This window comes from Ambystoma mexicanum, chromosome 2p (assembly GCF_040938575.1).
Source record: "Ambystoma mexicanum isolate Mex_15411 chromosome 2p, UKY_AmexF1_1, whole genome shotgun sequence".
NCBI lineage: Eukaryota > Metazoa > Chordata > Amphibia > Caudata > Ambystomatidae > Ambystoma > Ambystoma mexicanum.
Genome location: NC_090923.1, coordinates 729,451,403 through 729,475,703, shown reverse-complemented (window position 1 = coordinate 729,475,703; position 24,301 = coordinate 729,451,403). Strand labels below are relative to the sequence as shown.

Here is a 24,301-nt window from a genome sequence, read left to right as displayed (position 1 = left end):
CAATAAAACCATTATCCAAAAACTCCAAATACTACAGAACAATGCCATTAGAGCTGCACTAGGCATCAACAAAAGAGTGCACATCCCTGCAATCAGACGACATCACAAATGGCTATCTACCCATCACAAAATACAGCTAAAAATCACCTCCCTGACACATAAAACACTACACAATGTCGCACTGAGTTACCTAGTTGACAGAATATCCAGAAGATAACTTTTGTGAGCTTAGCATATCCTTGTTGCACCCTGGTACTCCCGGGTCTGGTGCGCCTTTATAAATGTAACAAACAAACAAACAAAGCAATCTATTGGCGATAACATTGGCTTAGATTTTAGTGGCCATGTTTATAAGAGATGGCAATCTTTATTAACCAGTCCTCGTGAGGCTTACCAGGTTTTAACAAAACTAAAATCGCAGCTTCCCTGAGCCTCTCCATGAGCTGTGCCGTCTGTGCGGCTTCCTCCCACACAGATTTCTTTTCTTGTTAGGTCCCTAATTACCTGCAGTATTTCTTCTGCAGTGAAAGGAGTTTTCAGCTGCCCTTTGGTGCGATCTGCTAGAATCGAATCAACATCGGAATGGACTCCAGGAGTGCCTCCAGGCCCACTTCGTCTTGAGCCTGATATAGTGTTTTTATAAAAGTGAAGACATCACTGATGCCCTGGTCGGAATGCTGCATCACATGGACTCATCGCACACCCCAATTATATAGTTTGGGGCTCTTCCCATTTGGACCATAGTAGACTGCTCCCTACCTGGACACTCCTCTTGCCCAGATCTGTGAGCCGCAGTGGGTCTTGCAAAGTACTTTACCTCTCGGTATGTATGTAGTATACACTTCTCCAGTGGGAGTTTTGATTTCAGCCAGTATACTGTGGGCGGGTGCAACAACATATCGACCTTCCAGAGCATGAAGACCACTTTCACTACAGGCTATGTCCCTACAAATAGCTCTAGGCACGCCGATTCCCCATCCCCCTTATGAACACCTTGAACATTTGCCAAAGCGTGCCTTGCATTACTGCAGTATTATCATTAGTTTACTAAACCTATATGGATATCCTCCTCTGACGGTCTTAAACACCAGGTCCTGCAATGTCAATGATTTGAAGTGCCACGCTACACGATCCCAGTGCATCGCACCCCATTGCGTGGAGAGTAATACCGGAAAGTGATCAGAATATGTACAGGGGAGTACATCGGTCAATACTGTCTGCCCTACCATGCACTCCGATATCAGAAAGAGATCTATCCTAGAGGACAAAATGCAAATTGCTGCTTTTGATAATGATCGGGGCGCTTTGCCAGTACGATCAAGGCCAAGATCTAACATTGTATTCACGCAATATAGCGTCTCTGTCTTGATAGTTCTAAAGGCTCACAATAATGGGCTGAGGAGGGGCTCCCGGTTTTGGCCTCGGGTTCTAGGCATTCTTTAGATCTCAAATGCAGAGGTGAAGGCCTGGATTCCATCTATTTCCTTATGGAGATTCTCCATCGCTTTTCCATGGGGCTGTGGCCAAAGCCCTTGTGGAGCCCTACTATGTGGACGTTATTCCTCCTAGACCTGGACTCGGTTGTCGCATTTGACTAGGGCCCTCTTCAAATCATTGGCCATTCCCGTCGTTTGCATTTTAAGTACTGCAATGTCGTCCTCCGCCAACCCAATGCGCGACTTCGCTTCAGTCGCCTTGGAGCTGTCATGAACACAGTGAGAACACAAGGCACATTCACGAGAGCACAAGGCACACCCTCATATGGTAATGTAGGAAGGGACTTCAGGGTGGCTGGCTTGCGCATGCGTTTATTAGGAAGCTACTACGACCCACACCAACATGGCCGCAAAGTTAGGACCTGCTGTGGAACTCAAGATGGCCCCCTACTGTCCTGAGATCCCTGGTGGTCTAGTGTTACAGGGTGCAGCCCGAGGCTATAAAACCACACCCCGGGACACACCCTGTGCTTCGTGTTTCTTTTGCTACCTGCAAGAGCAGTGTAATGCTTACTGCTTCTGTTTCCACGTGCATGGGGACTCTTACCTTACTGGTGCATGTCCAAAATCATCTGTGTTTGGAATCTGCGTTCGCATCCATACTTACCTGAAGACTTTATTGACCGAGCTCCGTAGCGTCTCAGTTCTTGATACTTACTTGGAATCTTCACTGATCGGGTCCCGCTGCAATTGCAGATCCTGAAATAGAGAAACTACAGGAGTCTGAAATTTAAGACAATACCCACCCGAATTCCCCATTGAGACCGCACTTAACAGAACAAGCTGTCAGTCGGCTGCAATCCAGCTTGACTGACGCTCCAATCCTTCTTCGTGCTGCGGCCCGATCCGGAACGGCATTTCGCATAATCCACACCTGCAGAAAACTTGTTAAAGCACACCGCTCCACCAGACAAGAACGAACAATACAAAACAAGCCGCGCTTCGCGCCACAAGCTGCTAGCACTCTAGAAAGAACACAAAGCAGTGCTATACAAAGACTTACCTCCGCACCCTCAGCATCTTGTATGTCACAGCTGGCTGGAGACAGGAGACACATACTGAATACCTGTACTTGTTTGTCCATAGGTATCCATCCAGACACCTCTGCACATCTTACCAGACGCTCAGAATCCTACCGGGCCACTGCCAACCACAGTGGTCACTGGGCTACAGTACTTCAGTGGGACAGTGGGGAAGGAGTGGTTTGGGTGTCCATCATAACCAGTCTATCCAGTGGGGGAAACGCTTCGGAAACAGTCCGAACCAGGCACTCCTGCAGGGCACCAGAGGTAAGCGTTACAGGAGCACACCTGCTTCATTTTGCTAATAAGGGAGCGACTGTTGCTGGCTATGCCATCCAGCTTGTCCGTCATAGAGGCAAATCCATCCTGCATACTCTGCATCAATTGTTTAAAATTTGCGTTATCGTGACTGGGGGGGGATCAAATGTTTAACCAAGGATAAACGCAGAGCCATGAAACTCGGCCAGTGGGCGCAGCAGGGTTTCCAAAAGCGGAACATTTATTTTTTACCCGTTGGGCACCCAATATGAATGTAGAGCGGGCAGATTATCTGAGGCGGCCACGGAGGATCAATGGATTGCAGCTATTGTGCTGGCTGTTCAGCAGTGCCCCTGCTTCTACATGACTCTTCTTTGAAATGCTCCTATGTGGTGCTGTCCCATAATTCCGAGACGAAATATGGCAATATATCATGTGTTCTGCCTTTACTGTCTGTAAATATGATAAATTCTTCCTGAAGAATGTTATAAAATGCACCATTTTTACCCACTCTCACCCACCCACTAAAAAGACCTTTTGGGACAACTGGAAAAACCCTGCTATTCAATTCAGGGCATATATTTACTCCCCACTGATTTGGAAGGTTACCCAAACTCAAAACACTGTTTTTGTTGAGGCAATTAAAACAGTTCCCAGATATGCTACTCGCTCGAGCATCAGTACTCAGGTGCTCAGTTTATGGCAAAGTTACAACCAGGAATGGTACAGTTCACTCAGGGGCCCAGATTTATATAAACTGCTTTTGTGCCTGGCATGTTGTGCATGGAGAAGCCCAGATCCACAGAGGGAACCGGTGTAGAAAATGAGGAATTGATTTTAAGCACAAGGATTTTTCAGAATGTCCTCATTCATAGCTTATTGTTGGCATACTCCCACCATCTAGATATGTTACTCAACAGAACCCAGGTGGGTAAAATGATGTGGTCTGCTGCCCACCTACATGGCCTATGGGTTTGCATGCTAGTGGTAGTTACTATTTTACGTTTCAAATCAAACAAAATGAACGGAATTCCACTGTCTAGATCTTCCTGACCGGTCACAACTATCGTAAACACTGCACTAGTCCAGTATCCCCCAACTTAGATCATGGGGGCAAAAGACTCCCTGATATGCTCTCATGACCCAAAACCATGCACAACTTTCCTAGATAATGCAGTGGGTAGACCCCTCTCCTGTGAACAGGCCCATGAGCAGACAACAGTGCCCCAAAGCAGACCACTCTTCTATCCAGTCTCTCACTGCCTGCTTCTTGGCCGCTATCATTCAAAGAGTCCCTCATGGCACCAACCTACTTTGGATTAGAGACGTCATTTGTGTCAATCACTTTTTTTGCGGGGAAAAGGATGCTTCTCTTTAACCACCTCTCTACAAGAAACTCCTTCATGGGCTCCAAAGTTCTCTTTAGGCGATTTGATCACCTTGAACACTGGGGCACACACTAATTCCCCTTCAAACCCCACTTAGGCCTTTGTCCTCCAACGCAACTCCTCGCTTATTGCCCTGCTTATAAACCTCCTTATCTTCTAGCCACCTTTTCTTCCCCTCCCCTAAGACAGTAACACTTGACAACTGTCTTCTGTGGAATGTCGCTCGGCATGTCCAGCTGTTCCTGATACCACATCAAACAGAAGCTCAACAGGTTGGATTGCCTACCCCTTGCAGGAGCCACACCAGACTCACTAAATTGCTCTTTGGTAGTTCTCTAGTAGCGCTGCATGATTCCCCAGTCCTGTGTGTACTTTTAGAAGCTTAATTGTGAGCGCCTGTAGCTGCTTCACCTCATTTGGTTGTTCGAGTGATCTATATGCAGTATTGTAGTGATGCGTTCCAGTGCGTCTGCCTTGATTTCTGCTTTCAAAACCACCTAGTTCAGCTTATTGGTTTTGGTGTATTTATTTCTGTCCTGCACCAATTGTTCATGATGGCTTGACTTGATAGGTCACTAGGAACCCTATTCTTCACCCCACCAAATCTGACATCTCAACTTGAGAGATTGACCCATGCAGGTAAAGTCAATTTGGAGAGGTTGTCCTCTCCCCTACATGTTCATACAGTGCATCATTCATCAAAATTGCAACCCTGTTAAATGCCATGACCACATCCTTTCCTCCTATTAATGTCCTATGATTTAGATCTCGTCTCACCCCACCAGGTATCCTCTCTCCAGCAAGAAAATTGCCTTGGCCCTATGCCTGACCTCAAGAAGACCACTGTTGGAGATGCTGCCATGTTCCCCCAGGGCCAGCCACTGGAATCTTCCCGATCAGGATTGCTGGCTCACCACCGTCTTGCCTCTCCAGTGTTCCAGTCTTGCCACACAAATTCCCTTCTTCCCTTGGGACAGTGTTATGTTAATAGGCTTTTATACTGTACCAAATCTGTAGCACAGTAGTTTGAGTGCGCCAGGTTAATAATTCAGTGGCATACTGAGTGCACAAAGGGCAACCGGTAAGAACTGCCCAGAAAGGGCCCACAGACCACAACAGCGTGGTGGTAGAGGGGGATTTGACCAGTATGCGCCACAACTGGCATCAGTGACTGTAGGTCCGCCATAAAACTGGTAGGTATCTACAGTGACATCACCAGGGTAAGGAGGCACCTATCCAGAGCACAGGCGTTTGGGTTTACAGGGCTTTTGTTTGTTCCTTCCGAAGTATGGTAACAGGCCTGTTGTGCGGCTCTCCAGTCTCCAGACTGCAGTGGCAGGGAGCACTCTGTGAACCCAGCCAGCTTGCCTGTTTGCTAGTCTACTTCTTCCACACCTTCACTATTTTTTTTTTTTTACATTTCTATTCCAATTTCATATGTGTAAATGTCCACAATCCCTTGTCTGAACTGTGCTATCCTTTGAGCCCGACATGTGGCACACAGGGCAGGTGTACCATGCAAATTAAGAGAAAGGTCCTCCTTTGGAGTAGAAGGAATGTGTTTTGCCCAGTAATGTGCACTCTTTGCAAATGTCGAAAAAAACATCAAGAATTTGGGTCAAAGCATCCATCGAATCCATTCCTTAAGTGTCCACATTACATTACTTTGTGGTTACATATACCCTTGCCCTAAACCTATTAATTGCAGGTCCTAAGGTTTTATTTTCTTAATTTTTAATATGCAATACTAGTTTTTAATGTTGATGAGTATTTTGCCTCTGACAGCCAGTACTCCTAAATAAATAAAGCTGTTTCCCTTCGCTGCACAGGCTGGATTGACATGATATGATAAGTAATTTATAACGCGCCTGTACTCCAGTGTTTCTAGGCGCTACAAGACAAGGGAGGGAAGACAGAGGGAGGACAAGACAACGATCTTACTAGGCCTTGTGTCATTCAGATTATGCAAGTGCGAGAACGAGTCTTGCAAGGAGAAAGGGGGGGAGAGTGCAGGGGAGAGGGGAGGGGAAACCAGGGCAGCAATGCTCTGAGTAAGTGCAGCCAGGGCAGCGCAGCCTTGGGTAGTGCAAGAAGAACAAGGGACTGTAGGGTTACAGTTCATGGCCCTAAGTGCGTGGTAGGCCCGGAGGCAATACAAGGGTAACTGATCAAGAAAAAGCCTGGTACCCTGCATAGAAGTTGCATTGTAGATGTACAATGAGCAAATGGATCCCTGCATGGGAGATTGATCAATAGGAACAGGATAGCAGTTCCTCAGAGGAACCCAGGTTTTTTTCCTGTAGTGTCTGGAGTAATTGAAAACCTGCGGTGCATAGTGAAACTACAAGCTGTGTCATAATTCACCATTGATGAAAATAAACCAGTATAGGTTAAAGATGCAGACCACAAATAGCACCCATTAAAATAGACTTTTTGTCAGTGTTCTGCGTGGATGTGTCAAAACTGTGGTGTATCTCTCAACCTCATACTTTTGTCTGCCTTACTCTTTGTTCACATAAGGAGCTAAAAGGCGGAATCGAAGCGAGTAGCCCTGTTTTTACAGAAGACCCCCAAGACTGGACGGGACGGCACAGACCAACTGATGACGGAGGAGATGGCAGAGGACCAGTCCCTGAACATCATCGCACATCCCTACCCGCAGACCGTGGAAGGTAAGCTGTCAAAGCCGTACCTGGAGAATTGGCTGCAAAATCTGCACCTGCCTTTCCCCACTGGTGTGACGGGTGCCAATATCTGGATATGTGCGACTACTGCACTACTCGGCAGGGCGGGGGGAGGGGTTGAGGGGTATTGAGTGTACTGCTAGTAATTCATTTAATGTTTGGGTGTGGGTAGGGGGTTGTATGTTGCCACTTCAGATGACTGTAGTGCCCGGCCTTAATAAGAAAGGGTCCCTCAGTAAAGGACCAATCCATGTATGTTCTCCTCAGTGTGTGCTGACCAGCCAGTTGCCCAGTCCATCTCGGGGGGGGGGGGGGGGTTTGGGGTCCCAATCTGCATGGTGGCTAGTTGAAAGCCTTCTGAATATGTAATTTGTAAGGATTCTCTTAAAACTGGGAAGCTTTTCTTCAGGCTTTAAAATGGGATCCAAGGGGGATCTTAAATCTTTACTTCCATACTCAGTGATCTTTTATCAACGTTAGATTTGTTTTTTGTTTGTCCTGTAGAATTTGGTGGGTGTTTCTTGACCTCGGGCTGTAGGCTTGGGTATAATAGGGAATTGGTCTCCATAGGTATTCAGAGCTTGGGAGAGGCACATTGTCTTTAAGTAAACCTTTGCTTCAGGAGAAGCCAGCAGCTAACAAAAAGATGCCTTGACCACACAGTGTTGATCCATTGGTATTATTACAATGTGAGCAAACCAAAGGTAATTAGGCACTTCCTTCGCAAAAGAATAATAACAGCAGTAATTGTCTGGTTGATCTCCTCAAGGGAAATGTCTCTCCCGCCCATGTGGATGGCCTGCACCTCTGCCTCTGGTGGTAAAGTGCAAGTCATTAGTTACTGGGAGGTTGTTCCACCTCCCCTCGTTTGGCATTGCAGGCTCATACTTTCCAAACCCTCTGGCTTCTCTGTCTTTAGAGTTCCTGGTAAAGTTGGCTACCTCCCTCTTCTCTGGCATTTTGGGATAACCAGTTCTTGAAACCTCTTAACCTCTTCTATTACTTTGTAGGTTCAGACTTTCTGGGGTCATGTACCTCTGGGCTTACACTGTTAACAGTCCATGTGAGTGAGTGTGTGAGTGTGTGAGTGTTTGTGGCTCGGGAAGGAGAACTAGAGAGGTGCCTCTCTGGCCAGGATGACTGGACCCAAACAGTCTTCCTCTTCCCCTCTCTAAACTGACCATACTCCTTCTGACCTAGTCTTGTTCCTCCGCCCATCACCTTGGCCTGACTGGGGTTGAACTGGTCCACCCAAACCTGCCATTTCTGGTTGGCAAGCCCTGATCTTCCTCCCAACTTCTTGTTCTCTGGCCTGCTTTTCTTTCTCCTCACTTCTTCTGTACCGCTGTCCTTTGACTATGGCTTCTGTATTGCTCCCAGATTGACGTTGCCGCAGTCTTCTCCCCTTTTTCCAAGTTCTGCTTCCTCTGTAGATCTTTCCATGTCGCATCCACCTGCCAACCCTTTACTTCGGGGCTCTCACATTTAATGGCTTGAGCTGACACCTATCTGACTGAGTGACTGCTGTGGCGATTTCCAAAACCAGACAGTGGACTTTGTCACAATACTGATTATGTAAAGTTCATCCAGCAGTTGGCTAATAAAATGCCACATATTACAGTTATAAGCTTAATATCAATACAACCGCCTTAGTTATGGCATCTGCCGTTAGGGACTCCTATGTCATGATTCAGGCTGAATATAATTATCTAGGCACTTGTGTGACTAGTGTTACGACTGAGGTGTTTGCTTTAATTTCCCTGCAAGCAGGCAGAACGGCATTTGCGTCATGCTTAATTGTAGAGTGCGACAAAGCTCTTCTTATAATAGCTCTCCTTAAATATCACAGAGCTATTTTTTGCTGTAGTGTGGGAATTTTCCTCTCCTATGGCTGCTGTCTCTAAAATCACAGTTTCTCAAGTTCTGTGTGACTCACTGTCGACTGTTTTTTAACAAAAAGATGGCAAAGATTCAAAAGAATATTTTTGTTGGACCGGCTGACCCTATGGCTTTTACGCATGCTCCTTTAGCCACCTCTGTCTGGATTAATTCCCCTTTTTTGGCTTTTTCGCCTGCCACTGAGATTCAGGTGTGGGAAATTTATAATGCATCTTAAATATTCCTCTCCTAGGGGTTGTATTCTGCTTAAGATGAAAAACAGGGTGCTAGTGAATTAGTGCCAATCTTCTCTAATGTAGTTGACTTCTCCCTGTCCTCGGGATCTATTCCTCAGATCCTGGTGTTGAAGTGTGCTCTGGATTCCCTTCTCTTGAAGAAGCCCAGCCTGGATCCTGCTGTATGATCCAATTTCCAACCAATTTATCTGTTGGGATTTTCTATGAAATACTGGAGGCAACTGGGGGATTTCCTTAAGCAGTTTGCTGTTATGGATGTCTTCCAGTCCAGCTTCCGCCCCTCAATGGGAATGGAGTCAGCCTTGGTCGCCGTCATTGACAATTTGTCTCTGATCCTTGACCAGGGTGCCGTTGGACTGTTAATCCCGTTGGACCTCTTGGCTGAGGTCAACACAATTGACCTTGCTACTTTGTGTCCGCACCTTGAGGCGATTGGTTTTGGGGGGACAGCACTCGGATGGTTTAGAAAACGTGGCGAGAGGAGGATACATTAGAGTCAAGAAAGAGCCCCAGATTGCAAGCTATAAGAGCGATTGGAAGCGGAAAACAAGGATGGAGGAAGAGAAGGGGGAAGAATTTTAGCGGGGGGAAAAAGAGAACCTATGTTTTCCCAGCATTAAGTGTCGGATAGTGAGAATACGACCAAGATTTAATGGCTGCAAGACAAGCAGAGAGTGTGGTGAATAGCAGAGGAAAAAGAACAAAAAGGAAAAGTAAAGCGGTGAATCATCCGCGAAAAAGTGGTGTGCAAGACCAAGGGAAGAAATAACTTCTGCAAGAGGGGAAGTGTACAGAGAAAGCAGAAAACGGGCCAGAATGGGCCCTTGCAGAAACACCATGGGCGAGCAAGAAGGATGTGGATGATTTGCCAGCCCGTGAAACAGAGAAGGTTCCTTGAGACGGGTATGATTGAAACCAGGAAAGGACTGAACCCGTGAAACCAAAGGAGGAAAGGGACGCCAACAGAAGGGAGTTGTCAACGGTGTTGAACGCAGTAGAGAAGTCCAAGAGAATAAGAAGGGAATAATGTTTAGAGCGTGTAGTGAATTCAAAACTGAGAGAAGAGCAGTTTCAGAAGTGACAAGGGCGCAAGCCTGACTGGAATTGTGTAAGGATAGAGGTGTTGGAAATAAAATTAGAGACAGTTCAAGCAGTTTTGAGAGAGAGGATGAAAAATTTGAGACCAGTAATGGGTCGGCAGTAGGCTTCTTTAAAATTGGGAAGATGCAGGCATGCTTAAATGATGAGGGTAAAGTTGAGGTTGAGAGACGGATGTTAAAGAAGTGAGGTAAGATACCAAAGAAGATGGTGGTCAGAAAGATAGATTGGGAGTGAGAAAACAGGAGTGACAGAAAAGGAGAAGTACAACTAAGATCAAGTCAGGAACCAGAAATGTGAGACAGAGGAGTATAAAGAGGGTGAAGGAAATAAGAGTCAAACATTGAGAGAAAAGGGAGAGTGGAGTGTGTCGACAAACGGTGAAGATTGATGGCACCCAGCAGTATTGGATGGGTGGGAGAAGGAAGAATATGGGAAAGATGACCAATGTCATCGCAAAAGGAGCCTGCCGGGTCAGGAGATTGATAGATAAACAGGAAAGAAATAGAATAAGGTTCATAAAAGATATTATTATTATTATTATTATAAGAGAATTCAATGGAAGAGTAGGTAGGGAGAGCCAAAGGTGCGAAGAGATAAGTGAAAAAGAAGGTTGATAAAGAATGCCAATACCTTCTCCCCGAGCAATGGGAATTGGGGCATGACGAAAAGATTTGCAGGGTGGTCAGAGAGGCAGTGACAGTGGTGTTTTATGGAGAAATCCATGTTTCTGTGATCTGTTTCTTTGATACATCCTCACTCTCTGTAATCTGAGATTAGAGTGCAATGCTGCTCTGGCCCTTTCAAACTGAAAACCTTGAGGAAAATGTTGCCCTTTATTCCAGAAATAGGATATGTTTGGCGGTTTCTGCTACCATCTCGGGTACTCTTGATTATTGTAACTCTCGGCTTCTTGCGCAACCTAAATTCCTGACTCTGTGTCTGCAGGTTTTACAAAGTTCTGCATACTACCTGGCTGTGGGTTTGCCTACATTTGCTATTACTTCTTAGATGCTATGGGACTTTCACTGGCTCCCCGTGGATACTGGAGTCAAGTTGAAGTCCTTGTGCTTGGTTCACCGGGGCTACCATGGCTCGGGCGCAATATATCTCCAGGAAAAGTTTGTTAAATATGTCCCTTCACGTAATCTCCTCTGGGCTGATTCACTGCTTCTTCACGTCCCTTTGGTGTCTAGAAGCACAAATGGTGGTCAGGCTTTCTCAGTAGTGGCTCAGTAGTGGCTGCGCCTCTTTGGAACCCTATCCCCCTGCCTTTGCAAGCGTGTAAGGACCATTTGTCTTTTAGGAGAAAACGTAAGTTTGTTCAGTAATGTCTAGTGGAGATGTTTCTCCTCAGCCTTGTGGCCTCCTTCTGGTTAACTTTGGTCCTCCAGCGCCAAGATACCCTCTGATCTTCGCTGTGCTTAACAAATTCACTCAACATAACATAACTTTAAACTAGGAATATAATTTCAGGTCTCGTAACTTGTGAAGGCCTAGTGGTCTGTATCTGTACCTCTAACATTTAGAAATAATATATATATATGTATATATATAATACTTTTTAGCATATGCAATGACTTGCGGTTCCAGGGATAGTCCGTTGTCCATGAAAATTCCTAGGTTATTGGCAGTCCCTAGTTGTGTTCCAATGCCAGCCGGCCAGTCCAGTTGTGGGTTGGTTGCATTGTTTCTGTGGGTGAGAACATTATTTCTGTGCTTGCCAGGTTCAATTTTGAGGTTGTTTGTTGTCATTCAGTTGTAGATGTCTGTGAGACAGGTTTTGAGGAAGTTGTTTCCTTGGTCGTGGTTATCTTCACAATCGATTGTGTGTCGCCTGTGTAGTTGTTGACGGTTAGTCTGTGGGTTTGAATGATTTTCATCAGGAGGCACATGTAGATGTTTAGGAGCAGGGCAGTGAGGCTAGATCTCTGTGGAACTCAACAGGAGATGTTTTTGATGTTTTAGTTGAAAGGTGGCAAGTAGGTTCTTTTGGTTGATTTGTGAGGAATGAGGTAAGCCACCTTTAGTGCGGATTCCTGTAGGCCACATTCCATGAGTCCTTTTATTGGTGTTGCATGGCTAATTGTGTTGAATGCTGCAGATATGTCCAGTAGTACAAGAGAAGATTGGGCAACAGTGTCTGCATTTATTTTCAGGTCGTCGCATATCGATAGGAGTGCTGATTCTGTTCCTCCCATTGGTCTGAAGCCAACTTGCGAGTGGCCGAGTATTCAGTTTGTTTCAACGTATTTAAGTAGGGTCTTCTATGCATGGTTCTCCAGGATCATCGCTCAGTAGGACAAGTTGGATATCAGTCTGTAGTTGCTCGAGTCTCCTGATTTGAAGGCGGTTGTTAAGATTCCTATTTTAAGTGACCGGTTCATTAGGTTCCGGAAGTGTGTCACTGGGGTTTTGTGGTTGAGGATTTCTGAGAAGATGTCCGGGGGGTTAAGGGTCCCTTGGGGATCCTACAAGGTTGGGGTCCTTGGTCAGTGTGGAGAAGATTTCTCTGGTGATTGGTTCTAGGCAGGTGGGTCTTGCTATAGTCTGTGTTTTGCCTGTTGTCTGTGGTTCAGCGGTTGTGGTTGTATTATCGATGGTTGTGTTGATGGTCTGTTGGATTGCTTCTATTTTTGATCTTGGGTGGTTGGTGATGCTGTCACATAGTGATTGTGTCGGGATGACAACTTTCTTGTAGGATTATTTTCTCTTTGATTTTGAAAATGTATTTCTGTGGATTGTTTGCCGATTCAATTCTTGTAGCGTAGTATTTATTTATTAGTTGCTTTGAGTACTGTTGATTTGTATAGTCTGAGCTGTCTTTGATATTTTATTTTGTCCTGTCATTTGTACTATTTGCTCAAGTTTTTTCCATTTTGAAAGTTTTTTTTTTGGAGTACTTTTGGCTCTTAATTGACCCATTTTTCAGAAAGTTTTTTTTTTTTGTGGCTTTGAAAAGTTCTGCTCGTGCCAGGTGGTCTAGGGCCTCGGTAATCCATATGCTGAGTGTGTTTTCTGCTGCGCCTGGCGTTTTTTCGGTTGGCTCTGTGGTGTTGGGAAGGTTAGGGTCAAGTCTACTAGGTTTAAGGACTCCAGGTCTAGGCTCTTCTAGTTTCTTTTCTTGGTTGTGTGGAGTATTTCCTTTCCGGACAGTAAGCGTGTTTTGGGGTTTGATGTAGAATGGCATCAGGTAGTGGTCACTCCATACCATTTGGTGTAGGTGGCACGGATGCGCATAGTCCTTCTTTGCAGAAGATTGCATCCAGGGTGTGTCTGGAATTTTGGGTGGATCAGTTTACTATTTGCTTGAAGTGCAATGTTTCCAGGAGTGTGCAGGGTGAGTGTGCTGAGTTTTTGTTTTCTTTTTCAAACCAGATGTTGACATCTCCCAGTATGACTAAGTTGTCATGGTAGGTTGTTAAAATGGCGATGGAGTCTGCTAGTTCGTCGCAAAGTTACGGTTGTAGGATGGTGGTCTGTAGATCAGGAGGAACGCTATGTTGGCTTTGTCGTTGAGTTCGATCTGGACGAGGAGGGATTCACAGTCTTGGAAGTCGGTTGAGGTGAGTGGTGCGGCTCGAATGTGCTTCGGTGTATCATTGCGATTCGGCATCCTCTTTGGTTTTCGCTGTTGGTGTGTAATTAATTTGAAGTTGTCCGGAAAGGCTTTGTGCGCAGTGGATTTGTGTAAAGTGTCCACACAGTTCAGCAGCAGGCTAGCAGTGGAAGTTGGATCACTAATTGGCCTAAATTTGGAACTCTGAGCACATCTAGCAGTGCTGGACCTATAATATCCTAGGTGCCGTGCAAGTGCGGACAAGTGTACGCACAGTTCGGTGGCTCTGAGAGGAGAGGGAACGCGACTATCGGTGAGTGGAAACCGAGACCGTGTTACATTGTGGTTTTTACTTTCTCCATTTACTCTAGTGTGAGCACCACTATGAAGTTCTACCCTTCTTTGTATATTGATAATCACCATGATAGATAAACAAAAGAAGTTAAAAGGAAGTTATAATTTGCGTTCAAAGAGGCCACTTGTGAAGGGTTGTCTACCTAGTTGCTCGGCCAACAGTCTGCAGGTTTTAACACCTGCCAAGTTGGATAATGCCGGCTCAGATACGAGCAGGGAAAGCAAAAATAACAGGGTATTTTATCAAATCCTGAAGGCTTGACGAGCCCACGCATGATGATGAAATAACATCACTAATACGTGAGACGAAGAAATTAATACCCTAAACACATGATGAAAGAAACAATATTACAAAGGCGCACAATGATGGGACTAACGTCACAGTTGGCACTGTATGACCATCCCTACTGAATTTATGTTACTCTTTGCAGAATTAAATTACAAACAATCAAGTTCATGACGGTTAGGAAAGATTTCCATGTATTTGGTTATTTTCCCTTCAGTTGTGTACCCCCCAACTTTTTACTGTTGTCTGACCACTCTAGCCTGAATTTTGCTAGTGGATCCCAGCCTTCTGCTGTACTCTACTGGGCTTTTTCTCATTTTGTTATGGGGAAACTGACATGCCCTTAAGACTGACAGTACTGGGAGACTTTGGTTCCCTTAGTCTTTCACTTTGTTACAATTTCTTAGCAACATTTTATCAGTGCACAAAGTACCTTACAGTGCGCTCGGGTCCCTTTTACATTTATAGGCCCTAGACACCCTCAAAGGATTTTTGGTGAATGTACAAGTGTGCCTTGGACAGAGCTGGTGGCAGCTGCTACTTTTTATGTGTTTTCAACTCTTTTCTATGATCCAAACCGCGTTTGGCCCAGGACAGTGGCCAGTTCCTAAAATGGCCATGCCACGAGGTCCTTTGTTCTGTCCTTTGGCCATCTTGTCCCTTTTCCTTCCCCTGGCACGCCTGAACCCGAGCATACGCGGTCACCGTGTCGCCCAGCTGTGGTGACTAACCTCGTGGGTTCCTTGCTGCTGTGTCCCCATGTGCCCTAAGACTTGCTGCAGCAGATCTGGCCTGATCTCTTCATCAGGAGCGGAGAATTCGCCACTGTCCCACCACAGAATCATTCCTGGAACGAACACAGCCCCTGATAGCCGCATAGATGTGGAACTGCAGGATTGGAACCTGCGACCGAAGTGGGCTCAACTGCCCAAGTTTGGTGTGGAGTGCGCTGAGTGCCAGTGAGTACTTGCAATTCTTAACAGTTGTCCCTGGCGCACCCATCCATTTTTACACACGAGTGTCCCCTGAGGGCAACTATTCTTTATTGAGGTAACCTGCGCTACCAAGCTATTCCCAACTTTCGATCCTGTTCTGCCCTCTTGGGGAGACCCTCCTCGAATAGCGGGAACTTATTCTTCACTGTCTCACCCACCTTCCTGAGTGGCTACAGCCCCCTGTAGAGACCCTGTTTTGGCTTAACCTCATGATTGTGTGGGCCAGCACCGAAAGTACTTTTGAGCTCAAGGCTTCACACATTTTAAGGACTGGATTGCCTCTTAATTAGGGTTTGAATTGTGAAGGACTGCCTGAACGATATCTGCACTGTGTGACCCCTTTCTTTACAGTTTTTGGATCAATACTGTGCACTATTCCTTTAGGCCATTAGTGACTGTATACATGTTTGCTAGAATAGTGTTGTGTTGGTTTTATTACTGCTGAATATTTACTTTGTGTTTTACTTAAAAGGCCTTTAATAAATGTATATATATATTTTTAATATACACCTGACTGAGAGTAATTTGTGGTATTGTTTGTTGTGTGTGCTCATTGTGGGCTTTCGATCACCCTCGCCCCTCCTGAGACCTAGTCTTAACCGCCGCAAATGCTAACGTGATTGGTCTGGCTTGTCCAGAAGGTTACCCTGTTCTGAGAAACTAGGCTGGCCTTCTGAACCTCTGCCCACCAGGTCAGAGTTCAGAAATCCATCTTAACAATGACCACATCGGAAATGAGGCTGTCCTGTTAACTGCAGCAACTAATACATAGAATGAGGCAGGCCTATCAACTGTAGCCATAGACTTGCCTGCCACAAGAAATGTTTTATCTGGTGCCAGACTATAAACGTCATCAGTAAGGTTTGTGGAATGCTCCCGTGAAGTAAATGAGTGAGTGTTCAGAGCTTACTGCTATCGATGATGCCACCTTAAGCACTATGCAATTTGCCTTAAAAGTACTTTTAAAACTATGTAGTAAATAAATGAAGATGTACATATCCAAGGAGAGACTCTAGCTAATCAGTTGGCACACAAATAACGTGGATCTAAATAACACAGAATGCACTTCTTTGCACAGAGGAAGCAGGTTTGGAGACAACATGAGAGTACCCGATGAACTCATAATGGAAGACAAGATGACCAGACAAGGGGTAGAAGAACAACGAAATAGCACCATAATAGAGATGGAGGACAATGAAGGTGTGTACATCACGCAGAAGGAAAGATGTAGGTTGAAGAGACTGAACATATTGAAATCCAAATTGGGTAAAAAGAAAGATAATTAACAAATCATGTTGAGAATAAGGACGCCTCTAATAATATGGCTAACACTCAGAAGGAAAGGAAAAAAAGCCAAAGCCAAACGCAGACGAAAAAGTAATGAAGAGAGACACTGATTAAAAGCCCTGCAGTCATTGGCTGTACATGAAGCCAATGGAAAGCCTAGGTCTGGGAATAGATGAGGAAAGGAGTCAACTGACTGAGGATGGTACAAATATGGGTGTAAACATGGCCGCGAGTTGTAAACAATGTAATAAGGGCAGTAGACCACTGTAAGTTAGTCGGGCCGTCTGTACTGCGTATCAAACCCCATGAGAATTGTAATAATGTGATTAAAAGTGTAGAACAAGGTATGGCGGATAGGTTACCTGTATTGTGCGCCCAACCATTTGAAGTGAGGGGTGGAGGAGGAGCAGGAGATGGGCATAAGTCATTTTTAATCACAGACTTCTTTCCAGGCAGGAAAGTAATCTGGTTGAACCAGGCATGCATACTGTATTGATGCAGTTTAATACTGGCCTTACGCGTGTTGTGTTCTAGTAATATAGACTTTGTAGATATTATTGAAAAAGTGGAAAAAACAATTAAAAGGGAACTTTGTTATACAAGTGAGATGGTCATGACGTATATGATAATTTCTTTTTTTTAATGGGGTACCATCTCCAGATAGATGAAAATTATGTTATGCAAGATGAAGGTAAACTGGATGCCAGCTATATGTTGAAGGTAACCCTGTAAAAGGAGGGGCAGCAGGGGACTGGTTGTAATAGTTTTGGAAAAAGGGAAATTAATGCAAATTAGTCGAAATGGTTATCTGGGTTCTTAGCGGTGGAGACCATGATTAAATAATGTGTTCATATGGAACACCATGGGTCAAAGGCATTTCACCAGTGTGAGAAACCTGAAGGTGTCTCACCCACTAGTCCCTGGAGATCTGTAATCCAGGTGGCCAGGACAAGGCCCTCGACTTTGGAGCCAGTTCCTGGGGGTGGATCAGTGTGGGTGAATCACCTGGATGGGGAGGGGGTGGTCTTTGGGAAGTGAAACACCAAACGGCGAGACACCTTATCCCCTTCCCTTTCACACCTTTACCCAAGTAGGATACTTGGGAACTCCACCCCCCCCCCCTCCCTTTCTCAACACGAACACATTCTCAGACATCTCACCGGACTCACACCAGATCCGTATACCTGACATGTCCCAATGCAATGGGCAGGCAGGGGTCAGGCAATTACTGATCATTATAACCACGCAGATAAAAGGCCGGAGCACAAAAGCATACTCTGAGCAAGGGAACGCACCTGAGGAAGCAGTAGTTCCAAGATGGCAGTTGAATACAAGGTGGAAGACAGCAAGACTGAAGAGGATTGCACGGAGGGAAACACCCTTGCCACAACAAGCCACATCTTTCATGAGCCTTTAAAAGTAGTAAGTGTAAAACCTGGGATTGAAGTTAGAGTTCTGCCTTTTGTGTCGGAGGTATCCGGGGCTCTCCCGCGCCGATAGTATTTTGTATTTGTATTTTATTTATTTATATAGCGCACCAGGCCCAAGGGCAACCGGGCGCATCACTTAGTTACACACATGGTAAAATAAGGCATTTGAATAGAGTATACATATATACAAATTATACAGCCCGTAATTACAGGCCTGGTAAAATAAAGCAGTTGAATAAGATATACATAATGGGTCAATTATACAGGAAATATACAATGTGTAAGAGCAGGTGATAGCAGTGAGTCAGTGATGCTGTTGTAGTGACCCTGGGCGCTATGAGATAGGAATCATGGCAAGTCTTGGGCAGACAACCAGGCTGAAGCTTTACGCTTGAAGGCCGGGAAGGAAGTTTCAGCTCTAAGTGGATTGGGTAGCGAATTCCACAGCTTGGCTGCTAGGACGGGGAAGCTGCGCCCACCGGATCTTTGCAAGTTGAAGTGTGGGACAGAGAGGCAGTTAGTTTGGGCACTTCTGAGTGTTCTCGCAGTAGTGTGTAGAGTAAATCTACAGGCTAGGTAGCTAGGGGCTTCATTGGCGAGGCTTTTGTGAGTGAGCGCGAATGCTTTGAGGGAGACCCTTTGGGAGACTGAGAGCCAGCGAAGACTTGTCTGGAGTCAGAAACGTGGAGGTTCCTAGGGATATTGAGCGCCGCTCTGAAGTTGATTCATATTGCATTGGTTAGTACCTAGATAGAGGGCATTGCAATAATCAATTTTGGATAGGACCAAGGTCCTGGCTAGTGCGGTACAGTTACTTGGTGAGAGGAAGGGGCGGCAAGCTGTGATGAGCTCGCAAGTGTATGAAGCCGACGATGATACTGCGTTGGTTTGTCTGGATAGGGAGAGCGTGGAGTCGCTGTAGATACCAAGCGTTTTTGTGTCCTTAGCCACTTTGATGGTGTTGCCATCAATGGTGAAGGATTTAAACGAGGGTTCAAGTTTGCTAATTCTTTGGTGGGAGCCAAGGATGATGAGCTCCGTCTCGTCATTTAAGCATAGTTCATGCTGAGCCATCCAGGCCTGGATAACTTGATAAATGGCGTTGATGGCGAGTGAGTGGGTTTTGTAGTCACCTGTGATGGGGATAAGTATCTGGGTGTCATCAGCATAGTAAGTATACGTAACACCCAGAAGATCCAAAATGTCAAATGGAGGTTTTGTAAACACATTATAGAGTGTCGGGGATACACAAGATCCTTGAGGCACTCCACAGGTGACTGGGGAGGGTTCTGAGGTGGCGGTAGGGGAGAAAACTCGCATCGATCTATTGTCCAGGAATGAGGTGATCCAGGCTGTCGCTTTGTCCGAGAAGTGGGCGTTAGTTTTAAGGTGACGGCATAGGATTTGGTGATTGACTAAATCGAAGGCTGCGGAGAGATCTAAGGAGTAGGACGGCCAGTTTGCCGTTATCTTTGAGGTCTTCAATCTGGGTTTTAAGGTCAAGTAGAGCTGTTTCAGTGCCGTATTGTGGGCGGAAGCCAGATTGCCTCAGACCCAAAAGATTATTGGTTTCTAGGTCATCTTGGAACTGTAGGTATGCAGCACGATCGAGAATTTTTAAGAGGAAAGACACCGTAGTGATCGGTCGTTAGTGGGTATGTTGGCGTTTAAGGTAGGTTTATTCAGGAGAGGAATGACCCAGGCATCCTTGAGGTTGTCAGGGACAACCCCAGTGCTAAAGGAGGAGTTAATGAGTTTGGTGATGAAGGGCGCAAGGTTATGAGCGACTTCCTTAATGATGGTAGCAGGGCAGGGGTCCCCCTGAGAATTGGTAGGTTTAAGGTTATTGATGATGCGTTCAACTTCAATGATGGAGAGAGGTGAGAAGCTGAAGGGTTTCAAGGATTCAGTGTTAGGGTTGATATTGGCCTGGGGTGGTTTGTGTTGCGGTCTGGGCTGCAAACACATTTTTTTATCATTGATTTTGGTTTGGAGGGTGACGATTTTTCCAAGGAGGGCTTTTTGAATGTTGGCACACCAGGTGGTGTCTTTGGAACAGGTATCGGGAGGAGTGGCAGGGGATTCAAGCTCCTTTAAGATTCTAAATAGCTCCTTGGTGTTAGATTGGGCAAGTTCAATGCGTTTATTGTACGTCTCTTTTTTTGCCGTGAGTATGGCTTCTTTGTAATTTAGAGTTGCTAAGGCGACATTCGCTTTATTGGCTTCTTTTTGGATGGATTTTCCATCGTGCTTCAAGGGTCCTTTTTTCCTTACATAAGGTTCTCAGCTGTGGCGTGAACCAGGAGTTGAGATGGGCACGGGGTTTGGGTTTTCTTAGTTTGGAGGGCGCGATCAGATCGAGCGCTTTGAGCATTGTCTGATTGTACGTGTCAACCAAGACAGTGGGGTCAGAGCAGGAGGATGAGATATCATTGAGAGCAGGGAGGATAAGTGGGAGTAGTTTGGCGCAAGTTATATTACGCTTATTTCTAGTGGCAGTGGCGGGCGCTATATTTGGCGTGGGATGGATGATTTTGGTGGGAATGCTGAAAGTGATGAGGTGGTGGTCGGTCCATGCACATGGTTGAATGGATTCGACATTCGTGCCACAGTGTAGGTCAGCTATCCAATCGAGAGGCCTGCCCTTGGAGTGAATTGGCAGAGTGACATGTTGTGTGAAACCTAGGTTAAGCAGCAGGTTGTTGATATCCTTGGCAGAGGCGTTGTTAGGGTCTAGGTAACCTAGATTGAAATCGACTAATACAATGATTTGAGACTTAGTGTTAGTATTGTCAACGAGGTTGTGGGAGAGGTCCTCAGCAAACTATGATAGCGGGCCAGGTGGTCTATATGATATGGAGTGTGATGGTCCGGTTGGGGTGTTATGGCTAGCTTGGCTGTGAGTAGCTCTGCTGAGGTAATTTGGCAGGGAGTGGTGATGCAGAGGTTAATTGAGGTTTTGTGGATAATGGCGACACGGCCTCCTTTAGTTTGGTCCATGTTACTGTCACATCTAATGATCGTGTAGCCTTCAGGGATTGCTAAGGATAGAGGAGGTCCTGAGGCAGCGTGGAGCCAGGTTTCAGTAATGGCTATAAAGTCCAGGTCATGGGTAGTTATAAGGTCAGCCATGTCGAGTGCATGAGCCGTGAGTGACCTAGTGTTGATCAGAGCAGCCTTCAGACCAATAGTGGGGCTGTGCAGTAAGGTACTCGCGTCAGGCGTAATGTCCAGTATGGGTGAGGGTGTATGGGGGTGGGTAAAGGCTGTGGGCATGATGCAAGGTGGTTTGGCTGGCAAGTAGGTGTTGGTGGGACGGTAGGAAGAGTGGGAGAGTCTAGCTCCCATTCTAAGATTTATGGCAGATACAGAGCAAGGTTGATTAGGAGTAGGCTTCATGGCAAAGTGTTCGAGCCAGGGGGACGGTGAGTTGAGGTAAGGGTTAGCAGGAGGGTCGACCATAGTTGCCGACATAGGGTTTTGCTGCTCTGTGCTGCCCGAGGTGCCATAGAGACATAGCTCGTGTGAGGTGGGGAGCATGTTAGGTATATGTTGTAGGGCACAGGAGAATAAGAGGTGGACGTGTAGGCAGGTCTGTGGTGGGGTTGCAGTAGGGGTGTTATAACAGTGCGGTAGTGGTCCCAGTAATGCTGGCAGTTTAAGGGTGAGACATAATGCAAGGTAAATACAGTCGGCGGTAAAACTCTGGACCAGCATAATGGCGTGTACAAAAGGTTAGCAATGAGAATACGACAGCAATAGGCAATGCATGGGGAGGCACCTGGGCCTAGTCACAGAGAATACAGTAGCAATAGACAATGTATGGGGGGGCACTTGGGCCTAGTCCCAGATAATATGGCAGCAATAGGCAATGCATGGGGAGGCACCTGGCCTAATCACAGCAAACACAGCAACAGTAGGCAGTGCAAGGGGGAGGCACCTGGGTTAGCATTGGCTGGGTGCTCCCAATCGGCAGGCTAGAGTGGGCACACAATGGGCAGGATCAAAAACACACAGTGGGCAACATATGAACATTAACTCGGGTGTACACAATTAGGATAAGCAGCGTGGTCAACATTGAGTAAGTTACACCAAAGGCCAGGTTGGCAGGTAGTTAGCATAGGTACATGGCTAAAAATAACATGTGCGCTGATGTCTAGATGCAGAGTTAGCGTACAGATCGACACAGTGAATAAGTATAAAGACGATCGTAGACAGTAGTTTACAATGACCGTATTAAGGCATTTGTCGCGGCAGATATGCGTGAAATCATTGGGCACACGTTGTGAGTGGAGAGCTGAGTTAGTTCAGTAGCTGGCAGCGTGTGGTTGGAGGTATGATGACAATGGTATTTGAAGAGTCTTGTGCTGAGTTTATAGAGGAGATGTGCGTGGCGTTGGGTTGTGGGGCCTCAGTCATCAGGGCGCTTGCATTGGGAAGTATACAGTTTAGGAAGTGGCCCCAATCCGACACGTTGAGCAATGGGAATGTACATTACGGGGGGCCGTGGGCGGATAGGCAATGTGGGGGAAGTGCGCAAGCACTATTTGCCGAATAAGGATGCAAGTTGGAATGAGCTAGACTTACCGATATGGCGACAGCGCTGATTGCCCAGAGCCATACGGCCCCAGACAGGCGCACGACAGGAAAGTGCCTTATTCTGTGTGCCTTGGTATGTCAAGTCAAGGCGAGGAGAAGCGGTTGCTGCCGGGGTACTGTCCTTGCCTCCTACAACAAAGCAGCACAGCCAGTGAGTTGGGGAGATTGATACCAGACAGGTCTGTGTGGAAATCAAGATTGCAAGCGGCAATCTTGTATGGAGAAGATAATTAAGACAGCAGATGAGTGAATTCAATTTGAAACTAAAACACAATACAGTAGCCATAGTAGTCCGGCATCACGAGGGGGCTCATTCGAAGGTCTCTGTCAGGTATCCATCCGGAAGGGTGCGAACATTAATGAAAGAAAATTTGTGAAATTGAAGTGGTCCTGCAACGGGTAAAGCCAATGCCTGTGCACATTTAAAAAGCCTTCGATACGTGCTGTATACATTGATCCAAGCCCGGCTGAGGGAGACTAATGGTGTAGAAAGGATCTGAGCCTGGCAGAGGGGTGTCCGGGGTGAACCGTGAGTCAACCAAAAAGGAAGAACATACGAACTTTGTGTAAAATGTGAAAGGCAGGCTCGAGCCCGCTAGAGGGAAGCCTGTATAGAACTGTATGCTAAAGGGATTTGAGCCCGGTTGAGGGGGATCCGGGATGGATATTGAATCACCGGATGTGAAAATCTGAAAAGAACTTGTTATACATTTGGTTGCATCAGGCCCTTTGCGTAAAGAGACTTTGAGAAGCAAGGAGACTTGCACTCCGGAGGCCCTGATGCTGAGGAGTGAACTGTAACCTCATGCTAATGAAACCAGACTGAGCTATGCTTGAGTGAACCGCCTTATCCTGTGCTAAAAACGTGGGGAAGGGAGGCCAACGGCCTGAAAACCTGACATATCATTTTTTAACACTTATTTTCTTTTTCATAACCATATTTTTCCACACTATTTGTATTTAGCGCTAAGGATTTGCAATTGAGTGTTTTGTTTTTTGTTTTTTTGTTAAGTATAGGCCCTTTTATTTGGACAAGACACCACGAGGACTATTATTTAATGGTCGTAGCTTGCTCCCATCTGTAGATTTAGGATTAGATAGTCGTTTATCTCACCCTTATTTGAGTTTCAATAAACACCCTTGAAATGTGGTCACGTGTGTCTGTTTTACGGTTGATGCCATGCCTTCCTTACACCAGTGATTATGGGGATCATAAGTATTTGGAAAAAAATTATATATTCCTTATTCAAGAATGCTGGTTGACAATGCCATACTACCTAGACAGATTTGTAATATCCAAAAATATGCCTTGGGAGGGCATCAGGTGTCTTATTAGTTGGGGTATGAAACCGCTTGAATGTTGTGGAAATTAAAATGTCTGGTAACATGATGCAAGTTATGATTGTGGAATCGGCACTATGGAAGATCCTGTTGATAAATGTCTGACTTGCTGATTCTGTATACACGGATAGAATACACAATCAAATATAAAATGCCATGATGAAATGGTGTATGGAATATCAAGAGGGAATGGGATTGTTAGGCAATGATTTAAACGCAGGGTGTAGAGACCACACTGTCCTCACTGAAATGGGATTTCTTAAATCGGTTGGTTGTATCAAATGCCCAAAACATAACGTGAACGGTAAAGGTTAGCCAGATTTCTTTGAAGAGTAGAATCTAGTAATGTTGAACGGACTTGCCAAGGGT

At 45.8% G+C, this 24,301-nt stretch overlaps 1 protein-coding gene across 2 annotated transcripts in view; it reads left to right on the top strand.

Annotated features, from left to right (window-relative positions):
• LOC138566727 (E3 SUMO-protein ligase ZBED1-like) overlaps positions 1–24,301 on the top strand; it is a 175,046-nt gene that overhangs the window by 75,589 nt on the left and 75,156 nt on the right. Inside the window, exon 2 of one of the 2 annotated variants that reach the window (XM_069644340.1) lies at positions 6,685–6,836. In XM_069644340.1, the coding sequence (XP_069500441.1) occupies positions 6,767–6,836 (70 nt within the window). In that variant the 5' untranslated portion in view covers positions 6,685–6,766. Of the gene's footprint in view, positions 1–6,684; positions 6,837–24,301 lie in introns of those variants that run through there. The other variant, XM_069644341.1, reaches the window with a different exon arrangement.